Genomic DNA, 17,601 nt, shown 5'->3' on the forward strand with positions numbered 1-17,601 from the left:
AGGGAGGGAGTCGCAGAGTTTGGGGACTGAGGGAGGGAGTCCCGGAGTTTGGACACTGAGGGAGGGAGTCGCGGAGTTTGGACACTGAGGGAGGGAGTCCCGGAGTTTGGAGACTGAGGGAGGGAGTCCCGGAGTTTGGAGACTGAGGGAGGGAGTCCCGGAGTTTGGAGACCGAGGGAGGGAGTCCCAGAGTTTGGGGACTGAGGGAGGGAGTCCCGGAGTTTGGAGACTGAGGGAGGGAGTCCCGGAGTTTGGAGACTGAGGGAGGGGAGTGTTGGAGTTTGGAGACTGAGGGAGGGAGTCGCGGAGTTTGGAGACTGAGGGAGGGAGTCGCGGAGTTTGGAGACTGAGGGAGGGAGTCCCGGAGTTTGGAGACTGAGGGAGGGAGTGTTGGAGTTTGGAGACTGAGGGAGGGAGTCGCGGAGTTTGGAGACTGAGGGAGGGAGTCGCGGAGTTTGGAGACTGAGGGAGGGAGTCCCGGAGTTTGGAGACTGAGGGAGTGAGTGTTGGAGTTTGGAGACTGAGGAGGGAGTCCCGGAGTTTGGGGACTGAGGGAGGGAGTGTTGGAGTTTGGAGACTGAGGGAGGGAGTCCCGGAGTTTGGAGACTGAGGGAGGGAGTCGCGGAGTTTGGAGACTGAGGGAGGGAGTCCCGGAGTTTGGAGACGGAGGGAGGGAGTCGCAGAGTTTGGAGACTGAGGGAGGGAGTCGCGGAGTTTGGAGACTGAGGGAGGGAGTGTTGGAGTTTGGAGACTGAGGGAGGGAGTCCTGGAGTTTGGAGACTGAGGGAGGGAGTGTTGGAGTTTGGGGACTGAGGGAGGGAGTCCTGGAGTTTGGAGACTGAGGGAGGGAGTGTCGGAGTTTGGAGACTGAGGGAGGGAGTGTTGGAGTTTGGGGACTGAGGGAGGGAGTCCTGGTGTTTGGAGACTGAGGGAGGGAGTGTTGGAGTTTGGAGACTGAGGGAGGGAGCCCCGGAGTTTGGAGACTGAGGGAGGGAGTCGCGGAGTTTGGAGACTGAGGGAGGGAGTCGCGGAGTTTGGTGACTGAGGGAAGGAGTCCCGGAGTTTGGAGACTGAGGGAGGGAGTCCCGGAGTTTGGGGACTGAGGGAGGGAGTCCCGGAGTTTGGAGACTGAGGGAGGGAGTGTTGGAGTTTGGAGACTGAGGGAGGGAGTGTTGGAGTTTGGAGACTGAGGGAGGGAGTGTTGGAGTTTGGAGACTGAGGGAGGGAGTCCTGGAGTTTGGAGACTGAGGGAGGGAGTCCCGGAGTTTGGAGACTGAGGGAGGGAGTCCCGGAGTTTGGAGAATGAGGGAGGGAGTCCCGGAGTTTGGAGACTGAGGGAGGGAGTCCCGGAGTTTGGAGACTGAGGGAGGGAGTGTTGGAGTTTGGAGACTGAGGGCGGTGGTCCCGGAGTTTGGGGACTGAGGGAGGGAGTGTTGGAGTTTGGAGGCTGAGGGAGGGAGTCCCGGAGTTTGGAGACTGAGGGAGGGAGTCCCGGAGTTTGGAGACTGTGGGAGGGAGTCCGGAGTTTGGAGACTGAGGGAGGGAGTCCCGGAGTTTGGAGACTGTGGGAGGGAGTCCCGGAGTTTGGAGACTGAGGGAGGGAGTGTTGGAGTTTGGAGACTGAGGGAGGGAGTGTCGGAGTTTGGAGACTGAGGGAGGGAGTCGCGGAGTTTGGAGACTGAGGGAGGGAGTCCCGGAGTTTGGAACCTGAGGGAGGGAGTCCCGGAGTTTGGAGACTGAGGGAGGGAGTGTTGGAGTTTGGAGACTGAGGGCGGTGGTCCCGGAGTTTGGGTACTGAGGGAGGGAGTCCCGGAGTTTGGAGACTGAGGGAGTCGCGGAGTTTGGAGACTGAGGGAGGGAGTCCCGGAGTTTGGAGACTGAGGGAGGGAGTGTTGGAGTTTGGAGACTGAGGGAGGGAGTGTTGGAGTTTGGAGACTGAGGGAGGGAGTGTTGGAGTTTGGGGACTGAGGGAGGGAGTCCCGGAGTTTGGAGACTGAGGGAGGGAGTGTCGGAGTTTGGAGACTGAGGGAGGGAGTGTTGGAGTTTGGGGACTGAGGGAGGGAGTCCTGGTGTTTGGAGACTGAGGGAGGGAGTGTTGGAGTTTGGAGGCTGAGGGAGGGAGTCCCGGAGTTTGGAGACTGAGGGAGGGAGTCCCGGAGTTTGGAGACTGAGGGAGGGAGTCGCGGAGTTTGGAGACTGAGGGAGGGAGTCGCGGAGTTTGGTGACTGAGGGAGGGAGTCCCGGAGTTTGGAGACTGAGGGAGGGAGTCCCGGAGTTTGGAGACTGAGGGAGGGAGTCCCCGAGTTTGGAGACTGAGGGAGGGAGTCGCGGAGTTTGGTGACTGAGGGAGGGAGTCCCGGAGTTTGGAGACTGAGGGAGGGAGTCCCGGAGTTTGGAGACTGAGGGAGGGAGTCCCGGAGTTTGGAGACTGAGGGAGGGAGTCCCGGAGTTTGGGGACTGAGGGAGGGAGTGTCGGAGTTTGGAGACTGAGGGAGGGAGTCCCGGAGTTTGGAGACTGAGGGAGTCCCGGAGTTTGGAGACTGAGGGAGGGAGTCGCGGAGTTTGGAGACTGAGGGAGGGAGTCGCGGAGTTTGGAGACTGAGGGAGGGAGTGTCGGAGTTTGGAGATTGAGGGAGGGAGTCCCGGAGTTTGGAGACTGAGGGAGGGAGTCCCGGAGTTTGGAACCTGAGGGAGGGAGTCCCGGAGTTTGGAGACTGAGGGAGGGAGTGTTGGAGTTTGGAGACTGAGGGAGGTGGTCCCGGAGTTTGGGTACTGAGGGAGGGAGTGTTGGAGTTTGGAGACTGAGGGAGGGAGTCGCGGAGTTTGGAGACTGAGGGAGGGAGTGTTGGAGTTTGGAGGCTGAGGGAGGGAGTCCCGGAGTTTGGAGACTGAGGGAGTCGCGGAGTTTGGAGACTGAGGGAGGGAGTGTTGGAGTTTGGGGTCTGAGGGAGGGAGTCCCGGAGTTTGGAGACTGTGGGAGGGAGTCCCGGAGTTTGGAGACTGAGGGAGAGAGTCGCGGAGTTTGGGGACTGAGGGAGGGAGTCGCGGAGTTTGGGGACTGAGGGAGGGAGTCGCGGAATTTGGGGACTGAGGGAGGGAGTCGCGGAGTTTGGAGACTGAGGGAGGGAGTCGCGGAGTTTGGAGACTGAGGGAGGGAGTGTCGGAGTTTGGAGACTGAGGGAGGGAGTCGCGGAGTTTGGAGACTGAGGGAGGGAGTGTTGGAGTTTGGAGACTGAGGGAGGGAGTCGCGGAGTTTGGAGACTGAGGGAGGGAGTGTTGGAGTTTGGAGACTGAGGGAGGGAGTCGCGGAGTTTGGGGACTGAGGGAGGGAGTCGCGGAGTTTGGTGACTGAGGGAGGGAGTCCCGGAGTTTGGAGACTGAGGGAGTCCCGGAGTTTGGAGACTGAGGGAGGGAGTCCCGGAGTTTGGAGACTGAGGGAGGGAGTCCCGGATTTTGGAGACTGAGGGAGGGAGTTGCGGAGTTTGGAGACTGAGGGAGGGAGTCGCGGAGTTTGGACACTGAGGGAGGGAGTCCCGGAGTTTGGAGACTGTGGGAGGGAGTCCCGGAGTTTGGAGACTGAGGGAGGGAGTCCCGGAGTTTGGAGACTGAGGGAGGGAGTCCCGGAGTTTGGGGACTGAGGGAGGGAGTGTCGGAGTTTGGAGACTGAGGGAGGGAGTCGCGGAGTTTGGAGACTGAGGGAGGGAGTCGCGGAGTTTGGAGACTGAGGGAGGGAGTCCCGGAGTTTGGAACCTGAGGGAGGGAGTCCCGGAGTTTGGAGACTGAGGGAGGGAGTGTTGGAGTTTGGAGACTGAGGGAGGTGGTCCCGGAGTTTGGGTACTGAGGGAGGGAGTGTTGGAGTTTGGAGACTGAGGGAGGGAGTCGCGGAGTTTGGAGACTGAGGGAGGGAGTGTTGGAGTTTGGAGGCTGAGGGAGGGAGTCCCGGAGTTTGGAGACTGAGGGAGTCGCGGAGTTTGGAGACTGAGGGAGGGAGTGTTGGAGTTTGGGGTCTGAGGGAGGGAGTCCCGGAGTTTGGAGACTGTGGGAGGGAGTCCCGGAGTTTGGAGACTGAGGGAGGGAGTCGCGGAGTTTGGGGACTGAGGGAGGGAGTCGCGGAGTTTGGGGACTGAGGGAGGGAGTCGCGGAGTTTGGGGACTGAGGGAGGGAGTCGCGGAGTTTGGGGACTGAGGGAGGGAGTCGCGGAGTTTGGAGACTGAGGGAGGGAGTGTCGGAGTTTGGAGACTGAGGGAGGGAGTCGCGGAGTTTGGAGACTGAGGGAGGGAGTGTTGGAGTTTGGAGACTGAGGGAGGGAGTCGCGGAGTTTGGAGACTGAGGGAGGGAGTCGCGGAGTTTGGAGACTGAGGGAGGGAGTCGCGGAGTTTGGAGACCGAGGGAGGGAGTGTTGGAGTTTGGAGACTGAGGGAGGGAGTCGCGGAGTTTGGAGACTGAGGGAGGGAGTGTTGGAGTTTGGAGACTGAGGGAGGGAGTCCCGGAGTTTGGAGACTGAGGGAGGGAGGGAGTGTTGGAGTTTGGGGACTGAGGGAGGGAGTGTTGGAGTTTGGGGACTGAGGGAGGGAGTCCCGGAGTTTGGAGACTGAGGGAGGGAGTGTTGGAGTTTGGAGACTGAGGGAGGGAGTGTTGGAGTTTGGAGACTGAGGGAGGGAGTGTTGGAGTTTGGGGACTGAGGGAGGGAGTGTTGGAGTCTGGGGACTGAGGGAGGGAGTGTTGGAGTTTGGAGACTGAGGGAGGGAGACCCCGAGTTTGGGGACTGAGGGAGGGAGTCCCGGAGTTTGGAACCTGAGGGAGGGAGACCCCGAGTTTGGAGACTGAGGGAGTCCCGGAGTTTGGAGACTGAGGGAGGGAGTCCCGGAGTTTGGAGACTGAGGGAGGGAGTCCCAGAGTTTGGGGACTGAGGGAGGGAGTCGCGGAGTTTGGAGACTGAGGGAGGGAGTCCCGGAGTTTGGAGACTGAGGGAGGGAGTCCCGGAGTTTGGAACCTGAGGGAGGGAGACCCCGAGTTTGGAGACTGAGGGAGTCCCGGAGTTTGGAGACTGAGGGAGGGAGTCCCGGAGTTTGGAGACTGAGGGAGGGAGTCCCAGAGTTTGGGGACTGAGGGAGGGAGTCGCGGAGTTTGGAGACTGAGGGAGGGAGTCCCGGAGTTTGGAGACTGAGGGAGGGAGTCGCGGAGTTTGGAGACTGAGGGAGGGAGTCCCGGAGTTTGGAGACTGAGGGAGGGAGTCCCGGAGTTTGGAGACTGTGGGAGGGAGTCGCGGAGTTTGGGGACTGAGGGAGGGACTGTTGGAGTTTGGGGACTGAGGGAGGGAGTGTTGGAGTTTGGGGACTGAGGGAGGGAGTCCCGGAGTTTGGAGACTGAGGGAGGGAGTCCCGGAGTTTGGAGACTGTGTGAGGGAGTCCCGGAGTTTGGAGACTGAGGGAGGGAGTCGCGGAGTTTGGGGACTGAGGGAGGGAGTCTCGGAGTTTGGAGACTGTGGGAGGGAGTCCCGGAGTTTGGAGACTGAGGGAGGGAGTCGCGGAGTTTGGGGACTGAGGGAGGGAGTCGCGGAGTTTGGGGACTGAGGGAGGGAGTCTCGGAGTTTGGAGACTGTGGGAGGGAGTCCCGGAGTTTGGAGACTGAGGGAGGGAGTCGCGGAGTTTGGGGACTGAGGGAGGGAGTCACGGAGTTTGGGGACTGAGGGAGGGAGTCGCGGAGTTTGGGGACTGAGGGAGGGAGTCGCGGAGTTTGGAGACTGAGGGAGGGAGTGTCGGAGTTTGGAGACTGAGGGAGGGAGTTGCGGAGTTTGGAGACAGAGGGAGGGAGTGTTGGAGTTTGGAGACTGAGGGAGGGAGTTGCGGAGTTTGGGGACTGAGGGAGGGAGTGTTGGAGTTTGGGGACTGAGGGAGGGAGTGTTGGAGTTTGGAGACTGAGGGAGGGAGTTGCGGAGTTTGGGGACTGAGGGAGGGAGTGTTGGAGTTTGGGGACTGAGGGAGGGTGTCTTGGAGTTTGGTGACTGAGGGAGGGAGTCCCGGAGTTTGGAGACTGAGGGAGGGAGTGTTGGAGTTTGGACACTGAGGGAGGGAGTCCCGGAGTTTGGAGACTGAGGGAGGGAGTCCAGGAGTTTGGAGACTGAGGGAGGGAGTGTTGGAGTTTGGAGACTGAGGGAGGGAGTGTTGGAGTTTGGAGACTGAGGGAGGGAGTCCCGGAGTTTGGAACCTGAGGGAGGGAGTCCCGGAGTTTGGGGACTGAGGGAGGGAGTCGCGGAGTTTGGAGACTGAGGGAGTCCCAGAGTTTGGAGTCTGAGGGAGGGAGTCCCGGAGTTTGGAGACTGAGGGAGGGAGTCCCAGAGTTTGTGGACTGAGGGAGGGAGTCGCGGAGTTTGGAGACTGAGGGAGGGAGTCCCGGAGTTTGGAGACTGAGGGGGGGAGTCCCGGAGTTTGGAGACTGAGGGAGGGAGTCCCGGAGTTTGGAGACTGTGGGAGGGAGTCCCGGAGTTTGGAACCTGAGGGAGGGTGTCGCGGAGTTTGGAGACTGAGGGAGGGAGTCCCGGAGTTTGGAGACTGAGGGAGGGAGTCGCGGAGTTTGGAGACTGGGGGAGGGAGTCCCGGAGTTTGGAGACTGAGGGAGGGAGTGTTGGAGTCTGGGGACTGAGGGAGGGAGTCGCGGAGTTTGGAGACTGAGGAAGGGAGTCCCGGAGTTTGGAGACTGAGTTAGGGAGTCCCGGAGTTTGGAGACTGTGGGAGGGAGTCGCGGAGTTTGGAGACTGAGGGAGGAAGTCCCGGAGTTTGGCGACTGAGGGAGGGAGTCGCGGTGTTTGGAGACTGAGGGAGGGAGTCCCGGAGTTTGGAGACTGAGGGAGGGAGTGTTGGAGTTGGGAGACTGAGGGAGGGAGTCCCGGAGTTTGGAGACTGAGGGAGGGAGTCGCGGAGTTTGGGGACTGAGGGAGGGAGTCGCGGAGTTTGGAGACTGAGGGAGGGAGTCCCGGAGTTTGGAACCTGAGGGAGGGAGTCCCGGAGTTTGGAGACTGAGGGAGGGAGTCCCGGAGTTTGGAGACTGAGGGAGGGAGTGTTGGAGTTTGGAGACTGAGGACGGGAATCCCGGAGTTTGGGGACTGAGGGAGGGAGTCCCGGAGTTTGGAGACTGAGGGAGGGAGTGTTGGAGTTTGGAGACTGAGGGAGGGAGTCGCGGAGTTTGGAGACTGAGGGAGGGAGTGTTGGAGTTTGGAGGCTGAGGGAGGGAGTCCCGGAGTTTGGAGACTGAGGGAGTCGCGGAGTTTGGAGACTGAGGGAGGGAGTCCCGGAGTTTGGAGACTGAGGGAGGGAGTCCCGGAGTTTGGAGACTGAGGGAGGGAGTCGCGGAGTTTGGAGACTGAGGGAGGGAGTCCCGGAGTTTGGAGACTGAGGGAGGGAGTCGCGGAGTTTGGAGACTGAGGGAGGGAGTCCCGGAGTTTGGAGACTGAGGGAGGGAGTCGCGGAGTTTGGGGACTGAGGGAGGGAGTGTTGGAGTTTGGGGACTGAGGGAGGGAGTCCCGGAGTTTGGAGACTGTGGGAGGGAGTCCCGGAGTTTGGAGACTGAGGGAGGGAGTCGCGGAGTTTGGGGACTGAGGGAGGGAGTCGCGGAGTTTGGGGACTGAGGGAGGTAGTCGCGGAGTTTGGGGACTGAGGGAGGGAGTCGCGGAGTTTGGAGACTGAGGGAGGGAGTCCCGGAGTTTGGAGACTGAGGGAGGGAGTGTTGGAGTTTGGAGACTGAGGGAGGGAGTCCCGGAGTTTGGAGACTGAGGGAGGGAGTCCCGGAGTTTGGAGACTGAGGGAGGGAGTGTTGGAGTTTGGAGACTGAGGGAGGGAGTGTTGGAGTTTGGGGACTGAGGGAGGGAGTGTTGGAGTTTGGAGACTGAGGGAGGGAGTCCCGGAGTTTGCAGAGTGAGGGAGGGAGTCCCGGAGTTTGTAGACTGAGGGAGGGAGTGTTGGAGTTTGGAGACTGAGGGAGGGAGTCCCGGAGTTTGGAGACTGAGGGAGGGAGTCCCGGAGTTTGGAGACTGAGGGAGGGAGTCGCGGAGTTTGGAGACTGAGGGAGGGAGTCGTGGAGTTTGGAGACTGAGGGAGGGAGTCGCGGAGTTTGGAGACTGAGGGAGGGAGTGTTGGAGTTTGGAGACTGAGGGAGGGAGTCGTGGAGTTTGGAGACTGAGGGAGGGAGTCGCGGAGTTTGGAGACTGAGGGAGGGAGTGTTGGAGTTTGGAGACTGAGGGAGGGAGTCCCGGGGTTTGGAGACTGAGGGAGGGAGTGTTTGAGTTTGGAGACTGAGGGAGGGAGTGTTGGAGTTTGGGGACTGAGGGAGGGAGTGTCGGAGTTTGGAGACTGAGGGAGGGAGTCCCGGAGTTTGGAACCTGAGGGAGGGAGTCCCGGAGTTTGGAGACTGAGGGAGGGAGTCCCGGAGTTTGGACACTGAGGGAGGGAGTCCCGGAGTTTGGAGACTGAGGGAGGGAGTCCCGGAGTTTGGAGACTGAGGGAGGGAGTGTTGGAGTTTGGAGACTGAGGGAGGGAGTCCCGGAGTTTGGAGACTGAGGGAGGGAGTCCCGGAGTTTGGGGACTGAGGGAGGGAGTGTTGGAGTTTGGAGACTGAGGGAGGGAGTCCCGGAGTTTGGAGACTGAGGGAGGGAGTCCCGGAGTTTGGAGACTGAGGGAGGGAGTCCCGGAGTTTGGAGACTGAGGGAGGGAGTCCCGGAGTTTGGAGACCGAGGGAGGGAGTGTTGGAGTTTGGAGACCGAGGGAGGGAGTGTCGGAGTTTGGAGACTGAGGGAGGGAGTGTTGGAGTTTGGAGACCGAGGGAGGGAGTGTTGGAGTTTGGGGACTGAGGGAGGGAGTCCCGGAGTTTGGAGACTGAGGGAGGGAGTCCCGGAGTTTGGAGACTGAGGGAGGGAGTCCCGGAGTTTGGAGACCGAGGGAGGGAGTGTTGGAGTTTGGAGACCGAGGGAGGGAGTGTCGGAGTTTGGAGACTGAGGGAGGGAGTGTTGGAGTTTGGAGACCGAGGGAGGGAGTGTCGGAGTTTGGAGACTGAGGGAGGGAGTCCGGAGTTTGGGGACTGAGGGAGGGAGTCCCGGAGTTTGGAGACTGAGGGAGGGAGTGTCGGAGTTTGGAGACTGAGGGAGTGTTGGAGTTTGGAGACTGAGGGAGGGAGTCCCGGAGTTTGGAGACTGAGGGAGGGAGTCCCGGAGTTTGGAGACTGAGGGAGGGAGTCCCGGAGTTTGGAGACTGAGGGAGGGAGTCCCGGAGTTTGGAGACTGAGGGAGGGAGTAGCGGAGTTTGGAGACTGAGGGAGGGAGTCCCGGAGTTTGGAGACTGAGGGAGGGAGTCCCGGAGTTTGGAGACTGAGGGAGGGAGTCGCGGAGTTTGGAGACTGAGGGAGGGAGTCCCGGAGTTTGGAGACTGAGGGAGGGAGTCGCGGAGTTTGGAGACTGAGGGAGGGAGTCCCGGAGTTTGGAGACTGAGGGAGGGAGTCGCGGAGTTTGGGGACTGAGGGAGGGAGTGTTGGAGTTTGGGGACTGAGGGAGGGAGTCCCGGAGTTTGGAGACTGTGGGAGGGAGTCCCGGAGTTTGGAGACTGAGGGAGGGAGTCGCGGAGTTTGGGGACTGAGGGAGGGAGTCGCGGAGTTTGGGGACTGAGGGAGGTAGTCGCGGAGTTTGGGGACTGAGGGAGGGAGTCGCGGAGTTTGGAGACTGAGGGAGGGAGTCCCGGAGTTTGGAGACTGAGGGAGGGAGTGTTGGAGTTTGGAGACTGAGGGAGGGAGTCCCGGAGTTTGGAGACTGAGGGAGGGAGTCCCGGAGTTTGGAGACTGAGGGAGGGAGTGTTGGAGTTTGGAGACTGAGGGAGGGAGTGTTGGAGTTTGGGGACTGAGGGAGGGAGTGTTGGAGTTTGGAGACTGAGGGAGGGAGTCCCGGAGTTTGCAGAGTGAGGGAGGGAGTCCCGGAGTTTGTAGACTGAGGGAGGGAGTGTTGGAGTTTGGAGACTGAGGGAGGGAGTCCCGGAGTTTGGAGACTGAGGGAGGGAGTCCCGGAGTTTGGAGACTGAGGGAGGGAGTCGCGGAGTTTGGAGACTGAGGGAGGGAGTCGTGGAGTTTGGAGACTGAGGGAGGGAGTCGCGGAGTTTGGAGACTGAGGGAGGGAGTGTTGGAGTTTGGAGACTGAGGGAGGGAGTCGTGGAGTTTGGAGACTGAGGGAGGGAGTCGCGGAGTTTGGAGACTGAGGGAGGGAGTGTTGGAGTTTGGAGACTGAGGGAGGGAGTCCCGGGGTTTGGAGACTGAGGGAGGGAGTGTTTGAGTTTGGAGACTGAGGGAGGGAGTGTTGGAGTTTGGGGACTGAGGGAGGGAGTGTCGGAGTTTGGAGACTGAGGGAGGGAGTCCCGGAGTTTGGAACCTGAGGGAGGGAGTCCCGGAGTTTGGAGACTGAGGGAGGGAGTCCCGGAGTTTGGACACTGAGGGAGGGAGTCCCGGAGTTTGGAGACTGAGGGAGGGAGTCCCGGAGTTTGGAGACTGAGGGAGGGAGTGTTGGAGTTTGGAGACTGAGGGAGGGAGTCCCGGAGTTTGGAGACTGAGGGAGGGAGTCCCGGAGTTTGGGGACTGAGGGAGGGAGTGTTGGAGTTTGGAGACTGAGGGAGGGAGTCCCGGAGTTTGGAGACTGAGGGAGGGAGTCCCGGAGTTTGGAGACTGAGGGAGGGAGTCCCGGAGTTTGGAGACTGAGGGAGGGAGTCCCGGAGTTTGGAGACCGAGGGAGGGAGTGTTGGAGTTTGGAGACCGAGGGAGGGAGTGTCGGAGTTTGGAGACTGAGGGAGGGAGTGTTGGAGTTTGGAGACCGAGGGAGGGAGTGTTGGAGTTTGGGGACTGAGGGAGGGAGTCCCGGAGTTTGGAGACTGAGGGAGGGAGTCCCGGAGTTTGGAGACTGAGGGAGGGAGTCCCGGAGTTTGGAGACCGAGGGAGGGAGTGTTGGAGTTTGGAGACCGAGGGAGGGAGTGTCGGAGTTTGGAGACTGAGGGAGGGAGTGTTGGAGTTTGGAGACCGAGGGAGGGAGTGTCGGAGTTTGGAGACTGAGGGAGGGAGTCCGGAGTTTGGGGACTGAGGGAGGGAGTCCCGGAGTTTGGAGACTGAGGGAGGGAGTGTCGGAGTTTGGAGACTGAGGGAGTGTTGGAGTTTGGAGACTGAGGGAGGGAGTCCCGGAGTTTGGAGACTGAGGGAGGGAGTCCCGGAGTTTGGAGACTGAGGGAGGGAGTCCCGGAGTTTGGAGACTGAGGGAGGGAGTCCCGGAGTTTGGAGACTGAGGGAGGGAGTAGCGGAGTTTGGAGACTGAGGGAGGGAGTCCCGGAGTTTGGGGACTGAGGGAGGGAGTCACGGAGTTTGGAGACTGAGGGAGGGAGTCCCGGAGTTTGGAGACTGAGGGAGGGAGTCCCGGAGTTTGGAGACTGAGGGAGGGAGTCCGGAGTTTGGAGAGTGAGGGAGGGAGTCCCGGAGTTTGGAGGCTGAGGGAGGGAGTCCCGGAGTTTGGAGAGTGAGGGAGGGAGTGTTGGAGTTTGGAAACTCAGGGAGGGAGTCCCGGAGTTTGGAGACTGAGGGAGGGAGTCCCGGAGTTTGGAGACTGAGGGAGGGAGTCCCGGAGTTTGGAGACTGAGGGAGGGAGTGTTGGAGTTTGGAAACTCAGGGAGGGAGTCGCGGAGTTTGGAGACTGAGGGAGGGAGTCCCGGAGTTTGGAGAGTGAGGGAGGGAGTGTTGGAGTTTGGAAACTCAGGGAGGGAGTTACCTGCATTTCCCGATCTCCGTATTTCTGTGGATTCTTGCTCATTTGGCTTTTCCTCCGGAGCTTCCTCAGTTCGGAATGACATTTCGCGATGGAGTGGGCTTTGCTCCGAATTTCCAGCTGATATTTCCTCAGTGCGGACTTCATGGAGATCGAAAAAAATGTCAATTGACTCTCCGCAGCGATATTCTGCCAGATCCCTGACCTGGGTTACCTGCACGGTGCTCCGAGTGTGGGTCTGACCGAGTGATACGGAGACCGGGACTGTGCACGGTGCTCCGAGTGTGGGTCTGACCGAGGGATAGGGAGACCGGGGCTGTGCACGGTGCTCCGAGTGTGGGTCTGACCGAGGGATACGGAGGCCGGGACTGTGCACGGTGCTCCGAGTGTGGGTCTGACCGAGGGATACGGAGACCGGGACTGTGCACGGTGCTCCGAGTGTGGGTCTAACCGAGGGATAGGGAGACCGGGACTGTGCACGGTGCTCCGAGTGTGGGTCTGACCGAGGGATACGGAGACCGGGACTGTGCACGGTGCTCCGAGTGTGGGTCTGACCGAGGGATACGGAGACCGGGACTGTGCACGGTGCTCCAAATGTGGGTCTAACCGAGGGATACGGAGACCGGGACTGTGCACGGGGCTCCGAGTGTGGGTCTAACCGAGGGATAGGGAGACCGGGACTGTGCACGGTGCTCCGAGTGTGGGTCTAACCGAGGGATAGGGAGACCGGGACTGTGCACGGTGCTCCGAGTGTGGGTCTGACCGAGGGATACGGAGACCGGGACTGTGCACGGTGCTCCGAGTGTGGGTCTAACCGAGGGATACGGAGACCGGGACTGTGCACGGTGCTCCGAGTGTGGGTCTGACCGAGGGATTGGGAGACTGGGACTGTGCACGGTGCTCCGAGTGTGGGTCTGACCGAGGGATACGGAGACCGGGACTGTGCACGGTGCTCCGAGTGTGGGTCTGACCGAGGGATACGGAGACCGGGACTGTGCACGGTGCTCCGAGTGTGGGTCTGACCGAGGGATAGGGAGACCGGGACTGTGCACGGAGCTCCGAGTGTGGGTCTGACCGAGGGATACGGAGACCGGGACTGTGCACGGTGCTCCAAGTGTGGGTCTAACCGAGGGATACGGAGACCGGGACTGTGCACGGAGCTCCGAGTGTGGGTCTGACCGAGGGATACGGAGACCGGGACTGTGCACGGTACTCCGAGTGTGGGTCTGACCGAGGGATACGGAGACCGGGACTGTGCACGGTGCTCCGAGTGTGGGTCTAACCGAGTGATACGGAGACCGGGACTGTGCACGGTGCTCCGAGTGTGGGTCTGACCGAGGGATACGGAGACCGGGACTGTGCACGGTGCTCCGAGTGTGGGTCTGACCGAGGGATACGGAGACCGGGACTGTGCACGGTGCTCCGAGTGTGGGTCTGACCGAGGTATACGGAGACCGGGACTGTGCACGGTGCTCCGAGTGTGGGTCTAACCGAGGGACACGGAGACCGGGACTGTGCACGGTGCTCCGAGTGTGGGTCTAACCGAGGGATACGGAGACCGGGACTGTGCACGGTGCTCCGAGTGTGGGTCTGACCGAGGGATACGGAGACCGGGACTGTGCACGGTGCTCCGAGTGTGGGTCTGACCGAGGGATACGGAGACCGGGACTGCGCACGGTGCTCCGAGTGTGGGTCTAACCGAGGGATACGGAGACCGGGACTGTGCACGGTGCTCCGAGTGTGGGTCTAACCGAGGGATACGGAGACCGGGACTCTGCACGGTGCTCCGATGTGTGGGTCTAACCGAGGGATACGGAGACCGGGACTGTGCACGGTGCTCCGAGTGTGGGTCTGACCGAGGGATACGGAGACCGGGACTGTGCACGGTGCTCCGAGTGTGGGTCTGACCGAGGGATACGGAGACCGGGACTGTGCACGGTGCTCCGAGTGTGTGTCTGACCGAGGGATACGGAGACCGGGTCTGTGCGCGGTGCTCCGAGTGTGGGTCTAACCGAGGGATACGGAGACCGGGACTTTGCACGGTGCTCCGAGTGTGGGTCTAACCGATGGATACGGAGACCGGGACTGTGCACGGTGCTCCGAGTGTGGGTCTGACCGAGGGATACGGAGACCGGGACTGTGCACGGTGCTCCGAGTGTGGGTCTGACCGAGGGATACGGAGACCGGGACTGTGCACGGGGCTCCGAGTGTGGGTCTAACCGAGGGACATGGAGACCGGGACTGTGCACGGTGCTCCGAGTGTGTGTCTAACCGAGGGATACGGAGACCGGGACTGTGCACGGTGCTCCGAGTGTGGGTCTGACCGAGGGATACGGAGACCGGGACTGTGCACGGTGCTCCGAGTGTGGGTCTGACCGAGGGATACGGAGACCGGGACTGTGCACGGTGCTCCGAGTGTGGGTCCGACCGAGGGATACGGAGACCGGGACTGTGCACGGTGCTCCGAGTGTGGGTCTGACCGAGGGATGCGGAGACCGGGACTGTGCACGGAGCTCCGAGTGTGGGTCTAACCGAGGGATACGGAGACCGGGACTGTGCACGGTGCTCCGAGTGTGGGTCTGACCGAGGGATACGGAGACCGGGACTGTGCACGGTGCTCCGAGTGTGGGTCTAACCGAGGGATACGGAGACCGGGACTGTGCACGGTGCTCCGAGTGTGGGTCTGACCGAGGGATACGGAGAACGGGACTGTGCACGGTGCTCCGTGTGTGGGTCTGACAGGGATACGGAGATCGGGACTGTGCACGGTGCTCCGAGTGTGGGTCTAACCGAGGGATACGGAGACCGGGACTGTGCACGGTGCTCCGAGTGTGGGTCTGACCGAGGGATACGGAGAACGGGACTGTGCACGGTGCTCCGAGTGTGGGTCTGACCGAGGGATACGGAGACCGGGACTGTGCACAGTGCTCCGAGTGTGGGTCTGACCGAGGGATACGGAGACCGGGACTGTGCACGGTGCTCCGAGTGTGGGTCTGACCGAGGGATACGGAGACCGGGACTGTGCACGGTGCTCCGAGTGTGGGTCTGACCGAGGGATACGGAGACCGGGGCTGTGCACGGTGCTCCGAGTGTGGGTCTGACCGAGGGATACGGAGACCGGGACTGTGCACGGTGCTCCGAGTGTGGGTCTGACCGAGGGATACGGAGACTGGGACTGCGCACGGTGCTCCGAGTGTGGGTCTAACCGAGGGATACGGAGACCGGGACTGCGCACGGTGCTCCGAGTGTGGGTCTAACCGAGGGATACGGAGACCGGGACTGTGCACGGTGCTCCGAGTGTGGGTCTAACCGAGGGATACGGAGACCGGGACTGTGCACGGTGCTCCGAGTGTGGGTCTGACCGAGGGGTACGGAGACCGGGACTGTACACGGTGCTCCCAGTGTGGGTCTGACCGAGGGATACGGAGACCGGGACTGTGCACGGTGCTCCGAGTGTGGGTCTAACCGAGGGACACGGAGACCGGGACTGTGCACGGTGCTCCGAGTGTGGGTCTGACCGAGGGAGACCGGGACTGTGCACGGTGCTCCGAGTGTGGGTCTGACCGAGGGATACGGAGACCGGGACTGTGCACGGTGCTCCGAGTGTGGGCCTGACCGAGGGATATGGAGACCGGGACTGTGCACGGTGCTCCGAGTGTGGGTCTAACCGAGGGACACGGAGACCGGGACTGTGCACGGTGCTCCGAGTGTGGGTCTGACCGAGGGAGACCGGGACTATGCACGGTGCTCCGAGTGTGGGTCTGACCGAGGGATACGGAGACCGGGACTGTGCACGGTGCTCCGAGTGTGGGTCTAACCGAGGGATACGGAGACCGGGACTGTGCACGGTGCTCCGAGTGTGGGTCTGACCGAGGGATACGGAGACCGGGACTGTGCACGGTGCTCCGAGTGTGGGTCTGACCGAGGGATACGGAGACCGGGACTGTGCACGGTGCTCCGAGTGTGGGTCTAACCGAGGGATACGGAGACCGGGACTGTGCACGGTGCTCCGAGTGTGAGTCTAACCGAGGGATACGGAGACCGAGACTGTGCACGGTGCTCCGGGTGTGGGACTGACCGAGGGATACGGAGACCGGGACTGTGCACGGTGCTCCGAGTGTGTGTCTAACCGAGGGATACGGAGACCGGGACTGTGCATGGTGCTCCGAGTGTGGGTCTAACCGAGGGATACGGAGACCGGGACTGTGCACGGTGCTCCGAGTGTGGGTCTAACCGAGGGATACGGAGACTGGGACTGTGCACGGTGCTCCGAGTGTGGGTCTGACCGAGGGATACGGAGACCGGGACTGTGCACGGTGCTCCGAGTGTGGGTCTGACCGAGGGATACGGAGACCGGGACTGTGCACGGTGCTCCAAATGTGGGTCTAACCGAGGGATACGGAGACCGGGACTGTGCACGGGGCTCCGAGTGTGGGTCTAACCGAGGGATAGGGAGACCGGGACTGTGCACGGTGCTCCGAGTGTGGGTCTAACCGAGGGATAGGGAGACCGGGACTGTGCACGGTGCTCCGAGTGTGGGTCTGACCGAGGGATACGGAGACCGGGACTGTGCACGGTGCTCCGAGTGTGGGTCTAACCGAGGGATACGGAGACCGGGACTGTGCACGGTGCTCCGAGTGTGGGTCTGACCGAGGGATTGGGAGACTGGGACTGTGCACGGTGCTCCGAGTGTGGGTCTGACCGAGGGATACGGAGACCGGGACTGTGCACGGTGCTCCGAGTGTGGGTCTGACCGAGGGATACGGAGACCGGGACTGTGCACGGTGCTCCGAGTGTGGGTCTGACCGAGGGATAGGGAGACCGGGACTGTGCACGGAGCTCCGAGTGTGGGTCTGACCGAGGGATACGGAGACCGGGACTGTGCACGGTGCTCCAAGTGTGGGTCTAACCGAGGGATACGGAGACCGGGACTGTGCACGGAGCTCCGAGTGTGGGTCTGACCGAGGGATACGGAGACCGGGACTGTGCACGGTACTCCGAGTGTGGGTCTGACCGAGGGATACGGAGACCGGGACTGTGCACGGTGCTCCGAGTGTGGGTCTAACCGAGTGATACGGAGACCGGGACTGTGCACGGTGCTCCGAGTGTGGGTCTGACCGAGGGATACGGAGACCGGGACTGTGCACGGTGCTCCGAGTGTGGGTCTGACCGAGGGATACGGAGACCGGGACTGTGCACGGTGCTCCGAGTGTGGGTCTGACCGAGGTATACGGAGACCGGGACTGTGCACGGTGCTCCGAGTGTGGGTCTAACCGAGGGACACGGAGACCGGGACTGTGCACGGTGCTCCGAGTGTGGGTCTAACCGAGGGATACGGAGACCGGGACTGTGCACGGTGCTCCGAGTGTGGGTCTGACCGAGGGATACGGAGACCGGGACTGTGCACGGTGCTCCGAGTGTGGGTCTGACCGAGGGATACGGAGACCGGGACTGCGCACGGTGCTCCGAGTGTGGGTCTAACCGAGGGATACGGAGACCGGGACTGTGCACGGTGCTCCGAGTGTGGGTCTAACCGAGGGATACGGAGACCGGGACTCTGCACGGTGCTCCGATGTGTGGGTCTAACCGAGGGATACGGAGACCGGGACTGTGCACGGTGCTCCGAGTGTGGGTCTGACCGAGGGATACGGAGACCGGGACTGTGCACGGTGCTCCGAGTGTGGGTCTGACCGAGGGATACGGAGACCGGGACTGTGCACGGTGCTCCGAGTGTGTGTCTGACCGAGGGATACGGAGACCGGGTCTGTGCGCGGTGCTCCGAGTGTGGGTCTAACCGAGGGATACGGAGACCGGGACTTTGCACGGTGCTC

The 17,601-nt window shown here is 61.7% G+C and overlaps 1 protein-coding gene across 1 annotated transcript in view; it reads right to left on the minus strand.

The window, feature by feature from the left end:
• LOC140399679 (uncharacterized) overlaps positions 1–17,601 on the minus strand; it is a 93,652-nt gene that overhangs the window by 69,886 nt on the left and 6,165 nt on the right. The window contains exon 3 of the mRNA XM_072489223.1: positions 11,774–11,911. Coding sequence (XP_072345324.1) covers positions 11,774–11,911 — 138 coding nt within the window. The remainder of the gene's footprint in view (positions 1–11,773; positions 11,912–17,601) is intronic.

This window comes from Scyliorhinus torazame, chromosome 23 (genome assembly GCF_047496885.1).
Source record: "Scyliorhinus torazame isolate Kashiwa2021f chromosome 23, sScyTor2.1, whole genome shotgun sequence".
NCBI classification, from domain to species: Eukaryota; Metazoa; Chordata; class Chondrichthyes; order Carcharhiniformes; family Scyliorhinidae; genus Scyliorhinus; species Scyliorhinus torazame.